Source organism: Salmo salar, unplaced genomic scaffold (genome assembly GCF_905237065.1).
Source record: "Salmo salar unplaced genomic scaffold, Ssal_v3.1, whole genome shotgun sequence".
Lineage (NCBI taxonomy): Eukaryota > Metazoa > Chordata > Actinopteri > Salmoniformes > Salmonidae > Salmo > Salmo salar.
Window position 1 is genome coordinate 44961 of NW_025548405.1, and position 24076 is coordinate 69036.

The following is a 24076-nucleotide window of genomic DNA, read 5'->3' on the forward strand; positions in this document are numbered from 1 at the left end:
ATGATAGTGTCTCTACTGATACCTGGTGTAATATGGATAGAAGGAGAGATGATAGTGTCTCTACTGATACCTGGTGTAATATGGATGATAGAAGGAGAGATGATAGTGTCTCTACTGATACCTGGTGTAATATGGATGATAGAAGGAGAGATGATAGTGTCTCTACTGATACCTGGTGTAATATGGATGATAGAAGGAGAGATGATAGTGTCTCTACTGATACCTGGTGTAATATGGATGATAGAAGGAGAGATGATAGTGTCTACTGATACCTGGTGTAATATGGATGATAGAAGGAGAGATGATAGTGTCTACTGATACCTGGTGTAATATGGATGATAGAAGGAGAGATGATAGTGTCTCTACTGATACCTGGTGTAATATGGATGATAGAAGGAGAGATGATAGTGTCTCTACTGATACCTGGTGTAATATGGATGATAGAAGGAGAGATGATAGTGTCTACTGATACCTGGTGTAATATGGATGATAGAATGAGAGATGATAGTGTCTACTGATACCTGGTGTAATATGGATGATAGAAGGAGAGATGATAGTGTCTCTACTGATACCTGGTGTAATATGGATGATAGAAGGAGAGATAATAGTGTCTCTACTGATACCTGGTGTAATATGGATGATAGAAGGAGAGATGATAGTGTCTCTACTGATACCTGGTGTAATATGGATGATAGAAGGAGAGATGATAGTGTCTACTGATACCTGGTGTAATATGGATGATAGAAGGAGAGATGATAGTGTCTCTACTGATACCTGGTGTAATATGGATGATAGAAGGAGAGATGATAGTGTCTACTGATACCTGGTGTAATATGGATGATAGAAGGAGAGATGACAGTGTCTACTGATACCTGGTGTAATATGGATGATAGAAGGAGAGATGATAGTGTCTACTGATACCTGGTGTAATATGGATGATAGAAGGAGAGATGATAGTGTCTACTGATACTTGGTGTAATATGGATGATAGAAGGAGAGATGATAGTGTCTACTGATACCTGGTGTAATATGGATGATAGAAGGAGAGATGATAGTGTCTCTACTGATACCTGGTGTAATATGGATGATAGAAGGAGAGATGATAGTGTCTACTGATACCTGGTGTAATATGGATGATAGAAGGAGAGATGATAGTGTCTACTGATACCTGGTGTAATATGGATAGAAGGAGAGATGATAGTGTCTCTACTGATACCTGGTGTAATATGGATGATAGAAGGAGAGATGATAGTGTCTCTACTGATACCTGGTGTAATATGGATGATAGAAGGAGAGATGATAGTGACTCTACTGATACCTGGTGTAATATGGATGATAGAAGGAGAGATGATAGTGTCTCTACTGATACCTGGTGTAATATGGATGATAGAAGGAGAGATGATAGTGTCTAATGATACCTGGTGTAATATGGATGATTGAAGGAGAGATGGTAGTGTCTCTACTGATACCTGGTGTAATATGGATGATAGAAGGAGAGATGATAGTGTCTCTACTGATACCTGGTGTAATATGGATAGAAGGAGAGATGATAGTGTCTCTACTGATACCTGGTGTAATATGGATGATAGAAGGAGAGATGATAGTCTCTACTGATACCTGGTGTAATATGGATGATAGAAGGAGAGATGATAGTGTCTCTACTGATACCTGGTGTAATATGGATGATAGAAGGAGAGATGATAGTGTCTACTGATACCTGGTGTAATATGGATGATAGAAGGAGAGATGATAGTGTCTACTGATACCTGGTGTAATATGGATGATAGAAGGAGAGATGATAGTGTCTCTACTGATACCTGGTGTAATATGGATGATAGAAGGAGAGATGATAGTGTCTCTACTGATACCTGGTGTAATATGGATGATAGAAGGAGAGATGATAGTGTCTCTACTGATACCTGGTGTAATATGGATGATAGAAGGAGAGATGATAGTGTCTCTACTGATACCTGGTGTAATATGGATGATAGAAGGAGAGATGATAGTGTCTACTGATACCTGGTGTAATATGGATGATAGAAGGAGAGATGATAGTGTCTACTGATACCTGGTGTAATATGTATGATAGAAGGAGAGATGATAGTGTCTCTACTGATACCTGGTGTAATATGGATGATAGAAGGAGAGATGATAGTGTCTCTACTGATACCTGGTGTAATATGGATGATAGAAGGAGAGATGATAGTGTCTCTACTGATACCTGGTGTAATATGGATGATAGAAGGAGAGATGATAGTGTCTCTACTGATACCTGGTGTAATATGGATGATAGAAGGAGAGATGATAGTGTCTCTACTGATACCTGGTGTAATATGGATGATAGAAGGAGAGATGATAGTGTCTAATGATACCTGGTGTAATATGGATGATTGAAGGAGAGATGATAGTGTCTCTACTGATACCTGGTGTAATATGGATGATAGAAGGAGAGATGATAGTGTCTCTACTGATACCTGGTGTAATATGGATAGAAGGAGAGATGATAGTGTCTCTACTGATACCTGGTGTAATATGGATGATAGAAGGAGAGATGATAGTGTCTCTACTGATACCTGGTGTAATATGGATGATAGAAGGAGAGATGATAGTGTCTCTACTGATACCTGGTGTAATATGGATGATAGAAGGAGAGATGATAGTGTCTCTACTGATACCTGGTGTAATATGGATGATAGAAGGAGAGATGATAGTGTCTACTGATACCTGGTGTAATATGGATGATAGAAGGAGAGATGATAGTGTCTACTGATACCTGGTGTAATATGGATGATAGAAGGAGAGATGATAGTGTCTCTACTGATACCTGGTGTAATATGGATGATAGAAGGAGAGATGATAGTGTCTCTACTGATACCTGGTGTAATATGGATGATAGAAGGAGAGATGATAGTGTCTACTGATACCTGGTGTAATATGGATGATAGAAGGAGAGATGATAGTGTCTACTGATACCTGGTGTAATATGGATGATAGAAGGAGAGATGATAGTGTCTCTACTGATACCTGGTGTAATATGGATGATAGAAGGAGAGATGATAGTGTCTCTACTGATACCTGGTGTAATATGGATGATAGAAGGAGAGATGATAGTGTCTCTACTGATACCTGGTGTAATATGGATGATAGAAGGAGAGATGATAGTGTCTACTGATACCTGGTGTAATATGGATGATAGAAGGAGAGATGATAGTGTCTCTACTGATACCTGGTGTAATATGGATGATAGAAGGAGAGATGATAGTGTCTACTGATACCTGGTGTAATATGGATGATAGAAGGAGAGATGACAGTGTCTACTGATACCTGGTGTAATATGGATGATAGAAGGAGAGATGATAGTGTCTACTGATACCTGGTATAATATGGATGATAGAAGGAGAGATGATAGTGTCTACTGATACGTGGTGTAATATGGATGATAGAAGGAGAGATGATAGTGTCTACTGATACCTGGTGTAATATGGATGATAGAAGGAGAGATGATAGTGTCTCTACTGATACCTGGTGTAATATGGATGATAGAAGGAGAGATGATAGTGTCTCTACTGATACCTGGTGTAATATGGATGATAGAAGGAGAGATGATAGTGTCTACTGATACCTGGTGTAATATGGATGATAGAAGGAGAGATGATAGTGTCTACTGATACCTGGTGTAATATGGATGATAGAAGGAGAGATGATAGTGTCTACTGATACCTGGTGTAATATGGATGATAGAAGGAGAGATGATAGTGTCTACTGATACCTGGTGTAATATGTGATAGAAGGAGAGATGATAGTGTCTCTACTGATACCTGGTGTAATATGGATGATAGAAGGAGAGATGATAGTGTCTCTACTGATACCTGGTGTAATATGGATGATAGAAGGAGAGATGATAGTGTCTCTACTGATACCTGGTGTAATATGGATGATAGAAGGAGAGATGATAGTGTCTCTACTGATACCTGGTGTAATATGGATGATAGAAGGAGAGATGATAGTGTCTCTACTGATACCTGGTGTAATATGGATGATAGAAGGAGAGATGATAGTGTCTACTGATACCTGGTGTAATATGGATGATAGAAGGAGAGAGGATAGTGTCTACTGATACCTGGTGTAATATGGATAGAAGGAGAGATGATAGTGTCTCTACTGATACCTGGTGTAATATGGATGATAGAAGGAGAGATGATAGTGTCTCTACTGATACCTGGTGTAATATGGATAGAAGGAGAGATGATAGTGTCTCTACTGATACCTGGTGTAATATGGATGATAGAAGGAGAGATGATAGTCTCTACTGATACCTGGTGTAATATGGATAGAAGGAGAGATGATAGTGTCTCTACTGATACCTGGTGTAATATGGATGATAGAAGGAGAGATGATAGTGTCTACTGATACCTGGTGTAATATGGATGATAGAAGGAGAGATGATAGTGTCTACTGATACCTGGTGTAATATGGATGATAGAAGGAGAGATGATAGTGTCTCTACTGATACCTGGTGTAATATGGATGATAGAAGGAGAGATGATAGTGTCTCTACTGATACCTGGTGTAATATGGATGATAGAAGGAGAGATGATAGTGTCTCTACTGATACCTGGTGTAATATGGATGATAGAAGGAGAGATGATAGTGTCTCTACTGATACCTGGTGTAATATGGATGATAGAAGGAGAGATGATAGTGTCTCTACTGATACCTGGTGTAATATGGATGATTGACCATGTGGCTCAGGTGGTAGAGCATGGTGCTTACAAAGCCCAGGGTTGTGGGTTCTATTCCCACTGAAGACCAGTATGTAAATGTAGGCACTCACTATGACTAAAATGTAAATAGTAGAAGAATAGTAGAGCTGGGCTCAGTGCTTTAAAGACGAAGATGCAGGACAGGAATATGAATGATGCTTGATATGTTAACTTGGCATATTATACTGTTACCGGGTCATATAGACCCCTTTCTGTTTTTGCAAACATTGCCGCAGGAAGGGCGATACACGCAAGTTGGTGACAGAACACACACAAAAAAACACCTCTCTTTACATGTTGCTTATGAGTGCATTTCAGACTACTTTTGGATTATAACTTGATTTTAAGGCTTGTATGAATGTCCTGCTTAATATAATGTGTGTGTCATCATCGCAAATTCGACTGCATTATATATATATTTTTTAAACACTTGAACTTCAACCAGTAAAATGGCTCTTAGGAGAGCTTTTGCTACAGCCTACAGTATGTCAATGAGCGTTAGCATTCTAGCCAACAACTGCTGCATTTGCAAAGTTCACATCCAAATATAATCTTAGTGACTGTTCAGGCAAGAATCAAAACATCATTGTAAGCGTATGAGAACCCCAAAAAGTTATTTTGTTTAGAAGTAATAAAAACTTAAATTCAGGCTATGTTGAATTGGCGCAGATGGCGACAGCTTTTTTTCATGCAGCCAAGAGTCACGGGCATCTGTGCGTGACGTCAGTGTGTCGTGTACTGGAAAAGGGTCTATATCAATCAATCAATCAATAAATAAATAAATAAATCTTACCCATCTGGTCAGATCGAAGTCCAGCTAAGGGCATCCGTCGCTGAGGAGAGGCGCTTCTGGAGCGCGCTACCCGGTGTTTAAATTTCTTCTTGTACTCACTGATGCCCTGTGCACGTGAGTGTGACAATCCAAACATTAGGAAATAGCATAGGAATACATTACTTACTATAGTGTTTAAGTGGGATATATTTAGCAAATAGCATGCCTTTTAAAAGAACTGTAAGCATCATGCATGTACAAACATTTGCATGATTTGGGTTGGTCAGATGTTGCCTAGGAAACAGATTGGCTCCATTTGTTTGAAGTAAATCTGTGAACTGAGATTGCAGCTACAGCATATCTAGCAAGTTAGCAGCTGTATAGGCCTCAGTTTCTAAACCATACAGGCTGATTCATCATACTAACGCCATAAACCATACTGTACTGTCTTTATCTAGGCTGATTCAACATACTAACGCAATAAACCATACTGTACTGTCTTTATCTAAGCTGATTCATCATACTAACGCCATAAACCATACTGTACTGTCTTTATCCAGGCTGATTCATCATACTAACGCCATAAACCATACTGTACTGTCTTTATCTAGGCTGATTAATCATACTAACGCCATAAACCATACTGTACTGTCTTTATCCAGGCTGATTCATCATACTAACGCCATAAACCATACTGTACTGTCTTTATCTAGGCTGATTCATCATACTAACGCCATAAACCATACTGTACTGTCTTTATCCAGGCTGATTCATCATACTAACGCCATAAACCATACTGTACTGTCTTTATCTAGGCTGATTCATCATACTAACGCAATAAACCATACTGTACTGTCTTTATCTAGGCTGATTCATCATACTAACGCCATAAACCATACTGTACTGTCTTTATCCAGGCTGATTCATCATACTAACGCCATAAACCATACTGTACTGTCTTTATCTAGGCTGATTCATCATACTAACGCCATAAACCATACTGTACTGTCTTTATCCAGGCTGATTCATCATACTAACGCCATAAACCATACTGTACTGTCTTTATCTAGGCTGATTCATCATACTAACGCCATAAACCATACTGTACTGTCTTTATCCAGGCTGATTCATCATACTAATGCCATAAACCATACTGTACTGTCTTTATCTAGGCTGATTCATCATACTAACGCCATAAACCATACTGTACTGTCTTTATCTAGGCTGATTCATCATACTAACGCAAATAAACCATACTGTACTGTCTTTATCCAGGCTGATTCATCATACTAACGCAATAAACCATACTGTACTGTCTTTATCCAGGCTGATTCATCATACTAACGCAATAAACCATACTGTACTGTCTTTATCCAGGCTGATTCATCATACTAACGCAATAAACCATACTGTACTGTCTTTATCTAGGCTGATTCATCATACTAACGCCATAAACCATACTGTACTGTCTTTCTCTAGGCTGATTCATCATACTAACGCCATAAACCATACTGTACTGTCTTTATCTAGGCTGATTCATCATACTAACGCAATAAACCATACTGTACTGTCTTTATCCAGGCTGATTCATCATACTAACGCCATAAACCATACTGTACTGTCTTTATCCAGGCTGATTCAACATACTAACGCCATAAACCATACTGTACTGTCTTTATCTAGGCTGATTCATCATACTAACGCAATAAACCATACTGTACTGTCTTTATCCAGGCTGATTCATTATACTAACGCCATAAACCATACTGTACTGTCTTTATCTAGGCTGATTCATCATACTAACGCAATAAACCATACTGTACTGTCTTTATCTAGGCTGATTCATCATACTAACGCCATAAACCATACTGTACTGTCTTTATCTAGGCTGATTCATCATACTAACGCAATAAACCATACTGTACTGTCTTTATCCAGGCTGATTCATCATACTAACGCAATAAACCATACTGTACTGTCTTTATCTAGGCTGATTAATCATACTAACGCAATAAACCATACTGTACTGTCTTTATCCAGGCTGATTCATCATACTAACGCAATAAACCATACTGTACTGTCTTTATCTAGGCTGATTAATCATACTAACGCAATAAACCATACTGTACTGTCTTTATCCAGGCTGATTCATCATACTAAGGCAATAAACCATACTGTACTGTCTTTATCCAGGCTGATTCATCATACTAACGCCATAAACCATACTGTACTGTCTTTATCCAGGCTGATTCATCATACTAAGGCAATAAACCATACTGTACTGTCTTTATCCAGGCTGATTCATCATACTAAGGCAATAAACCATACTGTACTGTCTTTATCCAGGCTGATTCATCATACTAACGCCATAAACCATACTGTACTGTCTTTATCCAGGCTGATTCATCATACTAAGGCAATAAACCATACTGTACTGTCTTTATCCAGGCTGATTCATCATACTAACGCAATAAACCATATTAAACAAATCCTCTATTGCCCTTTACTATGTCATGCAGTTGATTTATTTATTTGAAGCCTAGAACATGCGCGTTACTAAGTCTCTCTATTTATCAATAAAAACACGACATAGCCACTGTTAGCCACTGGCAGCTAGTTGACGTTAGCTTATCCGCTTTAGACCATTGTAACGTGTTAGTAAACACTTAGCTAACCAAGCTAATAACCGACACCTTGGAAGTGGGATTTCTTTCCCCGTCTAGCTAGCTATACCTGCAATCGTCGAAGATGGTTTATCCGATGTAATCGCAATGCACGATGTTAGTAAACTAACATTTATTTGTGCGAATGAAACAATGTTTCCATTTCTGTATCAATCGAAACCTCTTCTCCTCACTCAAGCGGTGACGTAGATACTCGACGTCGTGTTGAAAACACTGCGCTAACCAAAGCCAAGAGCTGCATTTCTATTGCACTCGTTCAATGAAAAGTACATTTCTTTACCTTGAAATGTACTGGCATTTTTATTTATTTTTTGTTGATAAAGTTCTGCAGGCGTTTGGGAGAAGTGTGTCTGTGTTTTCCAGCTAGCTGTTATTGTTGAAAGTTGAAGTTACTTCTGCGAGGTTTCCCTGGCAACGAGCTGCGGCGTCCATCGAGCTGCGCATGCGTGATCATACCTGTTGTAATTTAGAGTGGTCGCCATGTGTCATAGCTATGCTTCAACTAGTGACACATTTTCCTCCCGTCTTCATTTCCACCACAATATAATATAATATAATATAATATAATATAATATAATAGAATATGGACTTTTGCTAGATGTCCATGTTGTGTCATGGACATGCACTTGGACAACTTCACACCATCTATGGACTGATATGGCGCCGGTGAGGATGGCTGCTGTTTTATGGGCTCTTAATTAACCAACCTTGTTATTTTTTGACGTTTTCATCTTAAATCAGTCATGAATCCCCTTGTGACAGAGGGAATGGAAGCTTGTTGTGTGATTCAGGGAGTGGCAATTGAATGCAAGCTTCACAAAAACATTGGGTAACAGGGTTGACGTGTTACACTCGACCCGTTCAGTTTTCCTCCACAAAACAGCAGAAAATGACCAAAAGGAGTAGAACCAGCTCTCCTGCTTTTACACTATATGATTTGACTATTAGATGTTCAATGTTTCTTTTGAAAAAAAATATTTGATAAGGAATAGTTTCACCATATTAAAACGACAGTTCAGTTCACGTATATAAAAAAAAATGTTACCTTTATTTAACTAGGCAAGTCAGTTAAGAACAAAGCGAGAGAGAGGAGCCTACACTGTCTTCAGCCTAATAATAGACAGAGAGAGAGAGGAGCCTACACTGTCTTCAGCCTAATAATAGACAGAGAGAGTGAGGAGCCTACACTGTCTTCAGCCTAATAATAGACAGAGAGAGAGAGGAGCCTACACTGTCTTCAGCCTAATAATAGACAGAGAGAGAGGAGCCTACACTGTCTTCAGCCTAATAATAGACAGAGAGAGAGGAGCCTACACTGTCTTCAGCCTAATAATAGAAAGAGAGAGAGGAGCCTACACTGTCTTCAGCCTAATAATAGACAGAGAGAGAGAGGAGCCTACACTGTCTTCAGCCTAATAATAGACAGAGAGAGAGAGGAGCCTACACTGTCTTCAGCCTAATAATAGACAGAGAGAGAGAGGAGCCTACACTGTCTTCAGCCTAATAATAGATAGAGAGAGAGAGGAGCCTACACTGTCTTCAGCCTAATAATAGACAGAGAGAGAGGAGCCTACACTGTCTTCAGCCTAATAATAGACAGAGAGAGGAGCCTACACTGTCTTCAGCCTAATAATAGACAGAGAGAGGAGCCTACACTGTCTTCAGCCTAATAATAGACAGAGAGAGGAGCCTACACTGTCTTCAGCCTAATAATAGACAGAGAGAGAGAGGAGCCTACACTGTCTTCAGCCTAATAATAGATAGAGAGAGAGAGGAGCCTACACTGTCTTCAGCCTAATAATAGACAGAGAGAGAGAGGAGCCTACACTGTCTTCAGCCTAATAATAGAGAGAGAGAGAGGAGCCTACACTGTCTTCAGCCTAATAATAGATAGAGAGAGAGGAGCCTACACTGTCTTCAGCCTAATAATAGACAGAGAGAGAGGAGCCTACACTGTCTTCAGCCTAATAATAGACAGAGAGAGAGAGGAGCCTACACTGTCTTCAGCCTAATAATAGACAGAGAGAGAGGAGCCTACACTGTCTTCAGCCTAATAATAGATAGAGAGAGAGAGGAGCCTACACTGTCTTCAGCCTAATAATAGACAGAGAGAGAGAGGAGCCTACACTGTCTTCAGCCTAATAATAGACAGAGAGAGGAGCCTACACTGTCTTCAGCCTAATAATAGAAAGAGAGAGAGAGGAGCCTACACTGTCTTCAGCCTAATAATAGACAGAGAGAGAGAGGAGCCTACACTGTCTTCAGCCTAATAATAGACAGAGAGAGAGAGGAGCCTACACTGTCTTCAGCCTAATAATAGATAGAGAGAGAGAGGAGCCTACACTGTCTTCAGCCTAATAATAGATAGAGAGATAGAGGAGCCTACACTGTCTTCAGCCTAATAATAGACAGAGAGAGAGAGGAGCCTACACTGTCTTCAGCCTAATAATAGATAGAGAGAGAGAGGAGCCTACACTGTCTTCAGCCTAATAATAAACAGAGAGAGAGAGGAGCCTACACTGTCTTCAGCCTAATAATAGACAGAGACAGAGAGTCTACACTGTCTTCAGCATAATAATAGACAGAGAGAGAGAGGAGCCTACACTGTCTTCAGCCTAATAATAGACAGAGAGAGAGGAGCCTACACTGTCTTCAGCCTAATAATAGACAGAGAGAGAGAGGAGCCTACACTGTCTTCAGCCTAATAATAGACAGAGAGAGAGGAGCCTACACTGTCTTCAGCCTAATAATAGACAGAGAGAGAGAGGAGACTACACTGTCTTCAGCCTAATAATAGATAGAGAGAGAGAGGAGCCTACACTGTCTTCAGCCTAATAATAGACAGAGAGAGAGAGAGGAGCCTACACTGTCTTCAGCCTAATAATAGACAGAGAGAGAGGAGCCTACACTGTCTTCAGCCTAATAATAGACAGAGAGAGAGAGGAGCCTACACTGTCTTCAGCCTAATAATAGACAGAGAGAGAGGAGCCTACACTGTCTTCAGCCTAATAATAGACAGAGAGAGAGAGGAGACTACACTGTCTTCAGCCTAATAATAGATAGAGAGAGAGAGGAGCCTACACTGTCTTCAGCCTAATAATAGACAGAGAGAGAGAGAGGAGCCTACACTGTCTTCAGCCTAATAATAGACAGAGAGAGAGGAGCCTACACTGTCTTCAGCCTAATAATAGACAGAGAGAGAGAGGAGCCTACACTGTCTTCAGCCTAATAATAGATAGAGAGAGAGAGGAGCCTACACTGTCTTCAGCCTAATAATAGATAGAGAGAGAGAGGAGCCTACACTGTCTTCAGCCTAATAATAGATAGAGAGAGAGAGAGGTGCCTACACTGTCTTCAGCCTAATAATAGATAGTGAGAGAGAGGAGCCTACACTGTCTTCAGCCTAATAATAGATAGAGAGAGAGAGGAGCCTACACTGTCTTCAGCCTAATAATAGATAGAGAGAGAGGAGCCTACACTGTCTTCAGCCTAATAATAGACAGAGAGAGGAGCCTACACTGTCTTCAGCCTAATAATAGACAGAGAGAGAGGAGCCTACACTGTCTTCAGCCTAATAATAGATAGAGAGAGAGAGGAGCCTACACTGTCTTCAGCCTAATAATAGACAGAGAGAGAGGAGCCTACACTGTCTTCAGCCTAATAATAGAGAGAGAGAGGAGCCTACACTGTCTTCAGCCTAATAATAGACAAGAGAGAGAGAGGAGCCTACACTGTCTTCAGCCTAATAATAGACAGAGAGAGAGGAGCCTACACTGTCTTCAGCCTAATAATAGATAGAGAGAGAGAGAGGAGCCTACACTGTCTTCAGCCTAATAATAGATAGAGAGAGAGAGGAGCCTACACTGTCTTCAGCCTAATAATAGACAGAGAGAGAGGAGCCTACACTGTCTTCAGCCTAATAATAGACAGAGAGAGAGAGGAGACTACACTGTCTTCAGCCTAATAATAGATAGAGAGAGAGAGGAGCCTACACTGTCTTCAGCCTAATAATAGACAGAGAGAGAGAGAGAGCCTACACTGTCTTCAGCCTAATAATAGACAGAGAGAGGAGCCTACACTGTCTTCAGCCTAATAATAGAAAGAGAGAGAGAGGAGCCTACACTGTCTTCAGCCTAATAATAGACAGAGAGAGAGAGGAGCCTACACTGTCTTCAGCCTAATAATAGACAGAGAGAGAGAGGAGCCTACACTGTCTTCAGCCTAATAATAGATAGATAGAGAGAGGAGCCTACACTGTCTTCAGCCTAATAATAGACAGAGAGAGAGAGGAGCCTACACTGTCTTCAGCCTAATAATAGACAGAGAGAGAGAGGAGCCTACACTGTCTTCAGCCTAATAATAGATAGAGAGAGAGAGGAGCCTACACTGTCTTCAGCCTAATAATAGACAGAGAGAGAGAGGAGCCTACACTGTCTTCAGCCTAATAATAGACAGAGAGAGAGAGTCTACACTGTCTTCAGCCTAATAATAGACAGAGAGAGAGAGGAGCCTACACTGTCTTCAGCCTAATAATAGACAGAGAGAGAGGAGCCTACACTGTCTTCAGCCTAATAATAGACAGAGAGAGAGAGGAGCCTACACTGTCTTCAGCCTAATAATAGACAGAGAGAGAGAGGAGCCTACACTGTCTTCAGCCTAATAATAGACAGAGAGAGAGAGGAGCCTACACTGTCTTCAGCCTAATAATAGACAGAGAGAGAGAGGAGCCTACACTGTCTTCAGCCTAATAATAGACAGAGAGAGAGAGGAGCCTACACTGTCTTCAGCCTAATAATAGACAGAGAGAGAGAGGAGCCTACACTGTCTTCAGCCTAATAATAGATAGAGAGAGAGGAGCCTACACTGTCTTCAGCCTAATAATAGACAGAGAGAGAGAGGAGCCTACACTGTCTTCAGCCTAATAATAGACAGAGAGAGAGGAGCCTACACTGTCTTCAGCCTAATAATAGACAGAGAGAGAGGAGCCTACACTGTCTTCAGCCTAATAATAGACAGAGAGAGGAGCCTACACTGTCTTCAGCCTAATAATAGACAGAGAGAGGTGCCTACACTGTCTTCAGCCTAATAATAGACAGAGAGAGAGGAGCCTACACTGTCTTCAGCCTAATAATAGACAAGAGAGAGAGGAGCCTACACTGTCTTCAGCCTAATAATAGATAGAGAGAGAGAGCAGCCTACACTGTCTTCAGCCTAATAATAGACAGAGAGAGAGAGGAGCCTACACTGTCTTCAGCCTAATAATAGATAGAGAGAGAGAGGAGCCTACACTGTCTTCAGCCTAATAATAGACAGAGAGAGGAGCCTACACTGTCTTCAGCCTAATAATAGACAGAGAGAGGTGCCTACACTGTCTTCAGCCTAATAATAGATAGTGAGAGAGAGGAGCCTACACTGTCTTCAGCCTAATAATAGACAGAGAGAGAGAGGAGCCTACACTGTCTTCAGCCTAATAATAGACAGAGAGAGAGAGATGAGCCTACACTGTCTTCAGCCTAATAATAGACAGAGAGAGAGAGGAGCCTACACTGTCTTCAGCCTAATAATAGACAGAGAGAGAGGAGCCTACACTGTCTTCAGCCTAATAATAGACAGAGAGAGAGAGGAGACTACACTGTCTTCAGCCTAATAATAGATAGAGAGAGAGAGGAGCCTACACTGTCTTCAGCCTAATAATAGACAGAGAGAGAGAGAGGAGCCTACACTGTCTTCAGCCTAATAATAGACAGAGAGAGAGGAGCCTACACTGTCTTCAGCCTAATAATAGACAGAGAGAGAGAGGAGCCTACACTGTCTTCAGCCTAATAATAGACAGAGAGAGAGAGGAGCCTACACTGTCTTCAGCCTAATAACAAACAGAGAGAGGTGCCTACACTGTCTTCAGCCTAATAATAGATAGTGAGAGAGAGGAGCCTACACTGTCTTCAGCCTAATAATAGATAGAGAGAGAGAGGAGCCTACACTGTCTTCAGCCTAATAATAGACAGAGAGAGAGAGGAGCCTACACTGTCTTCAGCCTAATAATAGACAGAGAGAGGAGCCTACACTGTCTTCAGCCTAATAATAGACAGAGAGAGAGAGGAGCCTACACTGTCTTCAGCCTAATAATAGATAGAGAGAGAGAGGAGCCTACACTGTCTTCAGCCTAATAATAGACAGAGAGAGAGGAGCCTACACTGTCTTCAGCCTAATAATAGAGAGAGAGAGGAGCCTACACTGTCTTCAGCCTAATAATAGATAGAGAGAGAGAGGAGCCTACACTGTCTTCAGCCTAATAATAGACAGAGAGAGAGAAGAGCCTACACTGTCTTCAGCCTAATAATAGACAGAGAGAGAGAGGAGCCTACACTGTCTTCAGCCTAATAATAGATAGAGAGAGAGAGGAGCCTACACTGTCTTCAGCATAATAATAGACGAGAGAGAGAGAGGAGCCTACACTGTCTTCAGCCTAATAATAGATAGAGAGAGAGAGGAGCCTACACTGTCTTCAGCCTAATAATAGACAGAGAGAGGAGCCGACACTGTCTTCAGCCTAATAATAGACAGAGAGAGGAGCCTACACTGTCTTCAGCCTAATAATAGATAGAGAGAGAGAGGAGCCTACACTGTCTTCAGCCTAATAATAGACAGAGAGAGGAGCCTACACTGTCTTCAGCCTAATAATAGACAGAGAGAGGTGCCTACACTGTCTTCAGCCTAATAATAGATAGTGAGAGAGAGGAGCCTACACTGTCTTCAGCCTAATAATAGACAGAGAGAGAGAGGAGCCTACACTGTCTTCAGCCTAATAATAGACAGAGAGAGAGAGAGGAGCCTACACTGTCTTCAGCCTAATAATAGACAGAGAGAGAGAGGAGCCTACACTGTCTTCAGCCTAATAATAGACAGAGAGAGAGGAGCCTACACTGTCTTCAGCCTAATAATAGACAGAGAGAGAGAGGAGACTACACTGTCTTCAGCCTAATAATAGATAGAGAGAGAGAGGAGCCTACACTGTCTTCAGCCTAATAATAGACAGAGAGAGAGAGGAGCCTACACTGTCTTCAGCCTAATAATAGACAGAGAGAGAGAGTCTACACTGTCTTCAGCCTAATAATAGAGAGAGAGAGAGGAGCCTACACTGTCTTCAGCCTAATAATAGATAGAGAGAGAGAGGAGCCTACACTGTCTTCAGCCTAATAATAGATAGAGAGAGAGAGGAGCCTACACTGTCTTCAGCCTAATAATAGATAGAGAGAGAGGAGTCTACACTGTCTTCAGCCTAATAATAGATAGAGAGAGAGAGGAGTCTACACTGTCTTCAGCCTAATAATAGATAGAGAGAGAGAGAGGAGCCAACACTGTCTTCAGCCTAATAATAGATAGAGAGAGAGAGGAGCCTACACTGTCTTCAGCCTAATAATAGACAGAGAGAGAGGAGCCTACACTGTCTTCAGCCTAATAATAGACAGAGAGAGAGAGGAGCCTACACTGTCTTCAGCCTAATAATAGATAGAGAGAGAGAGGAGCCTACACTGTCTTCAGCCTAATAATAGACAGAGAGAGAGAGAGGAGCCTACACTGTCTTCAGCCTAATAATAGACAGAGAGAGAGGAGCCTACACTGTCTTCAGCCTAATAATAGACAGAGAGAGAGAGGAGCCTACACTGTCTTCAGCCTAATAATAGATAGAGAGAGAGAGGAGCCTACACTGTCTTCAGCCTAATAATAGACAGAGAGAGAGAGGAGCCTACACTGTCTTCAGCCTAATAACAGACAGAGAGAGGTGCCTACACTGTCTTCAGCCTAATAATAGACAGAGAGAGAGAGTAGCCTACACTGTCTTCAGCCTAATAATAGATAGAGAGAGAGAGGAGCCTACACTGTCTTCAGCCTAATAATAGATAGAGAGAGAGGAGCCTACACTGTCTTCAGCCTAATAATAGACAGAGAGAGAGGAGCCTACACTGTCTTCAGCCTAATAATAGACAGAGAGAGAGAGGAGCATACACTGTCTTCAGCCTAATAATAGACAGAGAGAGAGAGGAGCCTACACTGTCTTCAGCCTAATAATAGACAGAGAGAGAGAGGAGCCTACACTGTCTTCAGCCTAATAATAGACAGAGAGAGAGAGGAGCCTACACTGTCTTCAGCCTAATAATAGATAGAGAGAGAGGAGCCTACACTGTCTTCAGCCTAATAATAGACAGAGAGAGAGAGGAGCCTACACTGTCTTCAGCCTAATAATAGACAGAGAGAGAGGAGCCTACACTGTCTTCAGCCTAATAATAGACAGAGAGAGAGAGGAGCCTACACTGTCTTCAGCCTAATAATAGACAGAGAGAGAGGAGCCTACACTGTCTTCAGCCTAATAATAGACAAGAGAGAGGAGCCTACACTGTCTTCAGCCTAATAATAGATAGAGAGAGAGAGGAGCGTACACTGTCTTCAGCCTAATAATAGACGAGAGAGAGGAGCCTACACTGTCTTCAGCCTAATAATAGACAGAGAGAGAGAGGAGCCTACACTGTCTTCAGCCTAATAATAGACAGAGAGAGAGGAGCCTACACTGTCTTCAGCCTAATAATAGACAGAGAGAGAGGAGCCTACACTGTCTTCAGCCTAATAATAGACAGAGAGAGGAGCCTACACTGTCTTCAGCCTAATAATAGACAGAGAGAGGTGCCTACACTGTCTTCAGCCTAATAATAGATAGAGAGAGAGAGGAGCCTACACTGTCTTCAGCCTAATAATAGACAGAGAGAGAGGAGCCTACACTGTCTTCAGCCTAATAATAGACAGAGAGAGAGAGGAGCCTACACTGTCTTCAGCCTAATAATAGATAGAGAGAGAGAGGAGCCTACACTGTCTTCAGCCTAATAATAGACAGAGAGAGAGAGGAGCCTACACTGTCTTCAGCCTAATAATAGATAGAGAGAGAGAGGAGCCTACACTGTCTTCAGCCTAATAATAGACAGAGAGAGAGGAGCCTACACTGTCTTCAGCCTAATAATAGACAGAGAGAGGTGCCTACACTGTCTTCAGCCTAATAATAGATAGAGAGAGAGGAGCCTACACTGTCTTCAGCCTAATAATAGACAGAGAGAGAGAGGAGCCTACACTGTCTTCAGCCTAATAATAGACAGAGAGAGAGAGGAGCCTACACTGTCTTCAGCCTAATAATAGACAGAGAGAGAGAGGAGCCTACACTGTCTTCAGCCTAATAATAGACAGAGAGAGAGGAGCCTACACTGTCTTCAGCCTAATAATAGACAGAGAGAGAGAGGAGACTACACTGTCTTCAGCCTAATAATAGATAGAGAGAGAGAGGAGCCTACACTGTCTTCAGCCTAATAATAGACAGAGAGAGAGAGAGGAGCCTACACTGTCTTCAGCCTAATAATAGACAGAGAGAGAGGAGCCTACACTGTCTTCAGCCTAATAATAGACAGAGAGAGAGAGGAGCCTACACTGTCTTCAGCCTAATAATAGATAGAGAGACAGAGGAGCCTACACTGTCTTCAGCCTAATAATAGACAGAGAGAGAGAGGAGCCTACACTGTCTTCAGCCTAATAACAGACAGAGAGAGAGAGGAGCCTACACTGTCTTCAGCCTAATAATAGACAGAGAGAGGAGCCTACACTGTCTTCAGCCTAATAATAGACAGAGAGAGAGAGGAGCCTACACTGTCTTCAGCCTAATAATAGATAGAGAGAGAGAGGAGCCTACACTGTCTTCAGCCTAATAATAGACAGAGAGAGAGGAGCCTACACTGTCTTCAGCCTAATAATAGAGAGAGAGAGGAGCCTACACTGTCTTCAGCCTAATAATAGATAGAGAGAGAGAGGAGCCTACACTGTCTTCAGCCTAATAATAGATAGAGAGAGAGAGGAGCCTACACTGTCTTCAGCCTAATAATAGACAGAGAGAGAGAAGAGCCTACACTGTCTTCAGCCTAATAATAGACAGAGAGAGAGAGGAGCCTACACTGTCTTCAGCCTAATAATAGACAGAGAGAGAGAGGAGCCTACACTGTCTTCAGCCTAATAATAGACAGAGAGAGAGAAGAGCCTACACTGTCTTCAGCCTAATAATAGACAGAGAGAGAGAGGAGCCTACACTGTCTTCAGCCTAATAATAGATAGAGAGAGAGAGGAGCCTACACTGTCTTCAGCATAATAATAGACAGAGAGAGAGAGGAGCCTACACTGTCTTCAGCCTAATAATAGATAGAGAGAGAGAGGAGCCTACACTGTCTTCAGCCTAATAATAGATAGAGAGAGAGAGGAGCCTACACTGTCTTCAGCCTAATAATAGACAGAGAGAGGAGCCGACACTGTCTTCAGCCTAATAATAGACAGAGAGAGAGAGGAGCCTACACTGTCTTCAGCCTAATAATAGATAGAGAGAGAGAGGAGCCTACACTGTCTTCAGCCTAATAATAGATAGAGAGAGAGGAGCCTACACTGTCTTCAGCCTAATAATAGATAGAGAGAGAGAGGAGCCTACACTGTCTTCAGCCTAATAATAGACAGAGAGAGGAGCCTACACTGTCTTCAGCCTAATAATAGACAGAGAGAGGTGCCTACACTGTCTTCAGCCTAATAATAGATAGTGAGAGAGAGGAGCCTACACTGTCTTCAGCCTAATAATAGACAGAGAGAGAGAGGAGCCTACACTGTCTTCAGCCTAATAATAGACAGAGAGAGGTGCCTACACTGTCTTCAGTCTAATAATAGACATAGAGAGAGAGGAGCCTACACTGTCTTCAGCCTAATAATAGACAGAGAGAGAGAGAGGAGCCTACACTGTCTTCAGCCTAATAATAGACAGAGAGAGAGAGGAGCCTACACTGTCTTCAGCCTAATAATAGACAGAGAGAGAGGAGCCTACACTGTCTTCAGCCTAATAATAGACAGAGAGAGAGAGGAGACTACACTGTCTTCAGCCTAATAATAGATAGAGAGAGAGAGGAGCCTACACTGTCTTCAGCCTAATAATAGACAGAGAGAGAGAGAGGAGCCTACACTGTCTTCAGCCAAATAATAGACAGAGAGAGAGAGTCTACACTGTCTTCAGCCTAATAATAGATAGAGAGAGAGAGGAGCCTACACTGTCTTCAGCCTAATAATAGATAGAGAGAGAGAGGAGCCTACACTGTCTTCAGCCTAATAATAGATAGAGAGAGAGAGGAGCCTACACTGTCTTCAGCCTAATAATAGATAGAGAGAGAGAGGAGTCTACACTGTCTTCAGCCTAATAATAGATAGAGAGAGAGAGGAGTCTACACTGTCTTCAGCCTAATAATAGATAGAGAGAGAGAGGAGCCAACACTGTCTTCAGCCTAATAATAGATAGAGAGAGAGGAGCCTACACTGTCTTCAGCCTAATAATAGACAGAGAGAGGAGCCTACACTGTCTTCAGCCTAATAATAGACAGAGAGAGAGGAGCCTACACTGTCTTCAGCCTAATAATAGACAGAGAGAGAGAGGAGACTACACTGTCTTCAGCCTAATAATAGATAGAGAGAGAGAGGAGCCTACACTGTCTTCAGCCTAATAATAGATAGAGAGAGAGAGGAGCCTACACTGTCTTCAGCCTAATAATAGACAGAGAGATAGAGAGGAGCCTACACTGTCTTCAGCCTAATAATAGACAGAGAGAGAGAGGAGCCTACACTGTCTTCAGCCTAATAATAGATAGAGAGAGAGAGGAGCCTACACTGTCTTCAGCCTAATAATAGACAGAGAGAGAGAGGAGCCTACACTGTCTTCAGCCTAATAACAGACAGAGAGAGGTGCCTACACTGTCTTCAGCCTAATAATAGATAGTGAGAGAGAGGAGCCTACACTGTCTTCAGCCTAATAATAGATAGAGAGAGAGAGGAGCCTACACTGTCTTCAGCCTAATAATAGATAGAGAGAGAGGAGCCTACACTGTCTTCAGCCTAATAATAGACAGAGAGAGGAGCCTACACTGTCTTCAGCCTAATAATAGACAGAGAGAGAGAGGAGCCTACACTGTCTTCAGCCTAATAATAGATAGAGAGAGAGAGGAGCCTACACTGTCTTCAGCCTAATAATAGACAGAGAGAGAGGAGCCTACACTGTCTTCAGCCTAATAATAGAGAGAGAGAGGAGCCTACACTGTCTTCAGCCTAATAATAGATAGAGAGAGAGAGGAGCCTACACTGTCTTCAGCCTAATAATAGACAGAGAGAGAGAAGAGCCTACACTGTCTTCAGCCTAATAATAGACAGAGAGAGAGGAGCCTACACTGTCTTCAGCCTAATAATAGACAGAGAGAGAGAGGAGCCTACACTGTCTTCAGCCTAATAATAGATAGAGAGAGAGAGGAGCCTACACTGTCTTCAGCCTAATAATAGACGAGAGAGAGAGAGGAGCCTACACTGTCTTCAGCCTAATAATAGATAGAGAGAGAGAGGAGCCTACACTGTCTTCAGCCTAATAATAGATAGAGAGAGAGAGGAGCCTACACTGTCTTCAGCCTAATAATAGACAGAGAGAGGAGCCGACACTGTCTTCAGCCTAATAATAGACAGAGAGAGGAGCCTACACTGTCTTCAGCCTAATAATAGATAGAGAGAGAGAGGAGCCTACACTGTCTTCAGCCTAATAATAGACAGAGAGAGGAGCCTACACTGTCTTCAGCCTAATAATAGACAGAGAGAGGTGCCTACACTGTCTTCAGCCTAATAATAGATAGTGAGAGAGAGGAGCCTACACTGTCTTCAGCCTAATAATAGACAGAGAGAGAGAGGAGCCTACACTGTCTTCAGCCTAATAATAGACAGAGAGAGAGAGGATCCTACACTGTCTTCAGCCTAATAATAGACAGAGAGAGAGAGGAGCCTACACTGTCTTCAGCCTAATAATAGACAGAGAGAGAGGAGCCTACACTGTCTTCAGCCTAATAATAGACAGAGAGAGAGAGGAGACTACACTGTCTTCAGCCTAATAATAGATAGAGAGAGAGAGGAGCCTACACTGTCTTCAGCCTAATAATAGATAGAGAGAGAGAGGAGCCTACACTGTCTTCAGCCTAATAATAGACAGAGAGAGAGAAGAGCCTACACTGTCTTCAGCCTAATAATAGACAGAGAGAGAGAGGAGCCTACACTGTCTTCAGCCTAATAATAGATAGAGAGAGAGAGGAGCCTACACTGTCTTCAGCATAATAATAGACAGAGAGAGAGAGAGGAGCCTACACTGTCTTCAGCCTAATAATAGATAGAGAGAGAGAGGAGCCTACACTGTCTTCAGCCTAATAATAGACAGAGAGAGGAGCCGACACTGTCTTCAGCCTAATAATAGACAGAGAGAGGAGCCTACACTGTCTTCAGCCTAATAATAGATAGAGAGAGAGAGGAGCCTACACTGTCTTCAGCCTAATAATAGATAGAGAGAGAGAGGAGCCTACACTGTCTTCAGCCTAATAATAGACAGAGAGAGGAGCCTACACTGTCTTCAGCCTAATAATAGACAGAGAGAGGTGCCTACACTGTCTTCAGCCTAATAATAGATAGTGAGAGAGAGGAGCCTACAATGTCTTCAGCCTAATAATAGACAGAGAGAGAGAGGAGCCTACACTGTCTTCAGCCTAATAATAGACAGAGAGAGAGAGAGGAGCCTACACTGTCTTCAGCCTAATAATAGACAGAGAGAGAGAGGAGCCTACACTGTCTTCAGCCTAATAATAGACAGAGAGAGAGGAGCCTACACTGTCTTCAGCCTAATAATAGACAGAGAGAGAGAGGAGACTACACTGTCTTCAGCCTAATAATAGATAGAGAGAGAGAGGAGCCTACACTGTCTTCAGCCTAATAATAGACAGAGAGAGAGAGAGGAGCCTACACTGTCTTCAGCCTAATAATAGACAGAGAGAGAGGAGCCTACACTGTCTTCAGCCTAATAATAGACAGAGAGAGAGAGGAGCCTACACTGTCTTCAGCCTAATAATAGATAGAGAGAGAGAGGAGCCTACACTGTCTTCAGCCTAATAATAGACAGAGAGAGAGAGGAGCCTACACTGTCTTCAGCCTAATAATAGACAGAGAGAGAGAGGAGCCAACACTGTCTTCAGCCTAATAATAGACAGAGAGAGAGAGGAGCCTACACTGTCTTCAGCCTAATAATAGATAGAGAGAGAGAGGAGCCTACACTGTCTTCAGCCTAATAACAGACAGAGAGAGGTGCCTACACTGTCTTCAGCCTAATAATAGATAGTGAGAGAGAGGAGCCTACACTGTCTTCAGCCTAATAATAGATAGAGAGAGAGGAGCCTACACTGTCTTCAGCCTAATAATAGATAGAGAGAGAGGAGCCTACACTGTCTTCAGCCTAATAATAGACAGAGAGAGAGGAGCCTACACTGTCTTCAGCCTAATAATAGACAGAGAGAGAGAGGAGCATACACTGTCTTCAGCCTAATAATAGACAGAGAGAGAGAGGAGCCTACACTGTCTTCAGCCTAATAATAGACAGAGAGAGAGAGGAGCCTACACTGTCTTCAGCCTAATAATAGATAGAGAGAGAGGAGCCTACACTGTCTTCAGCCTAATAATAGACAGAGAGAGAGAGGAGCCTACACTGTCTTCAGCCTAATAATAGACAGAGAGAGAGGAGCCTACACTGTCTTCAGCCTAATAATAGACAGAGAGAGGAGCCTACACTGTCTTCAGCCTAATAATAGATAGAGAGAGAGAGGAGCCTACACTGTCTTCAGCCTAATAATAGACAGAGAGAGGAGCCTACACTGTCTTCAGCCTAATAATAGACAGAGAGAGAGAGGAGCCTACACTGTCTTCAGCCTAATAATAGACAGAGAGAGAGGAGCCTACACTGTCTTCAGCCTAATAATAGACAGAGAGAGAGGAGCCTACACTGTCTTCAGCCTAATAATAGACAGAGAGAGGAGCCTACACTGTCTTCAGCCTAATAATAGACAGAGAGAGGTGCCTACACTGTCTTCAGCCTAATAATAGATAGTGAGAGAGAGGAGCCTACACTGTCTTCAGCCTAATAATAGACAGAGAGAGAGGAGCCTACACTGTCTTCAGCCTAATAATAGACAGAGAGAGAGAGGAGCCTACACTGTCTTCAGCCTAATAATAGATAGAGAGAGAGAGGAGCCTACACTGTCTTCAGCCTAATAATAGACAGAGAGAGAGAGAGCCTACACTGTCTTCAGCCTAATAATAGATAGAGAGAGAGAGGAGCCTACACTGTCTTCAGCCTAATAATAGACAGAGAGAGGAGCCTACACTGTCTTCAGCCTAATAATAGACAGAGAGAGGTGCCTACACTGTCTTCAGCCTAATAATAGATAGTGAGAGAGAGGAGCCTACACTGTCTTCAGCCTAATAATAGACAGAGAGAGAGAGGAGCCTACACTGTCTTCAGCCTAATAATAGACAGAGAGAGAGAGGAGCCTACACTGTCTTCAGCCTAATAATAGACAGAGAGAGAGAGGAGCCTACACTGTCTTCAGCCTAATAATAGACAGAGAGAGAGGAGCCTACACTGTCTTCAGCCTAATAATAGACAGAGAGAGAGAGGAGACTACACTGTCTTCAGCCTAATAATAGATAGAGAGAGAGAGGAGCCTACACTGTCTTCAGCCTAATAATAGACAGAGAGAGAGAGGAGCCTACACTGTCTTCAGCCTAATAATAGACAGAGAGAGAGGAGCCTACACTGTCTTCAGCCTAATAATAGACAGAGAGAGAGAGGAGCCTACACTGTCTTCAGCCTAATAATAGATAGAGAGAGAGAGGAGCCTACACTGTCTTCAGCCTAATAATAGACAGAGAGAGAGAAGAGCCTACACTGTCTTCAG

The 24076-nt window shown here is 42.2% G+C and overlaps 1 protein-coding gene across 4 annotated transcripts in view; it reads right to left on the reverse strand.

Annotated features, from left to right (window-relative positions):
- LOC123732983 (nuclear protein MDM1) overlaps positions 1-8618 on the reverse strand; it is a 29931-nt gene extending 21313 nt beyond the window's left edge. For 3 of the 4 annotated variants that reach the window (XM_045712325.1, XM_045712329.1, XM_045712326.1), the window contains exons 1-2: positions 8500-8618; positions 5557-5662 (exon numbers count right to left, since the gene is read on the reverse strand). In XM_045712325.1, the coding sequence (XP_045568281.1) occupies positions 5557-5662; positions 8500-8517 (124 nt within the window). In that variant the 5' untranslated portion in view covers positions 8518-8618. Of the gene's footprint in view, positions 1-5556; positions 5663-8268; positions 8436-8499 lie in introns of those variants that run through there. The other variant, XM_045712330.1, reaches the window with a different exon arrangement.
- Between the last annotated feature and the right edge of the window lie 15458 nt (positions 8619-24076).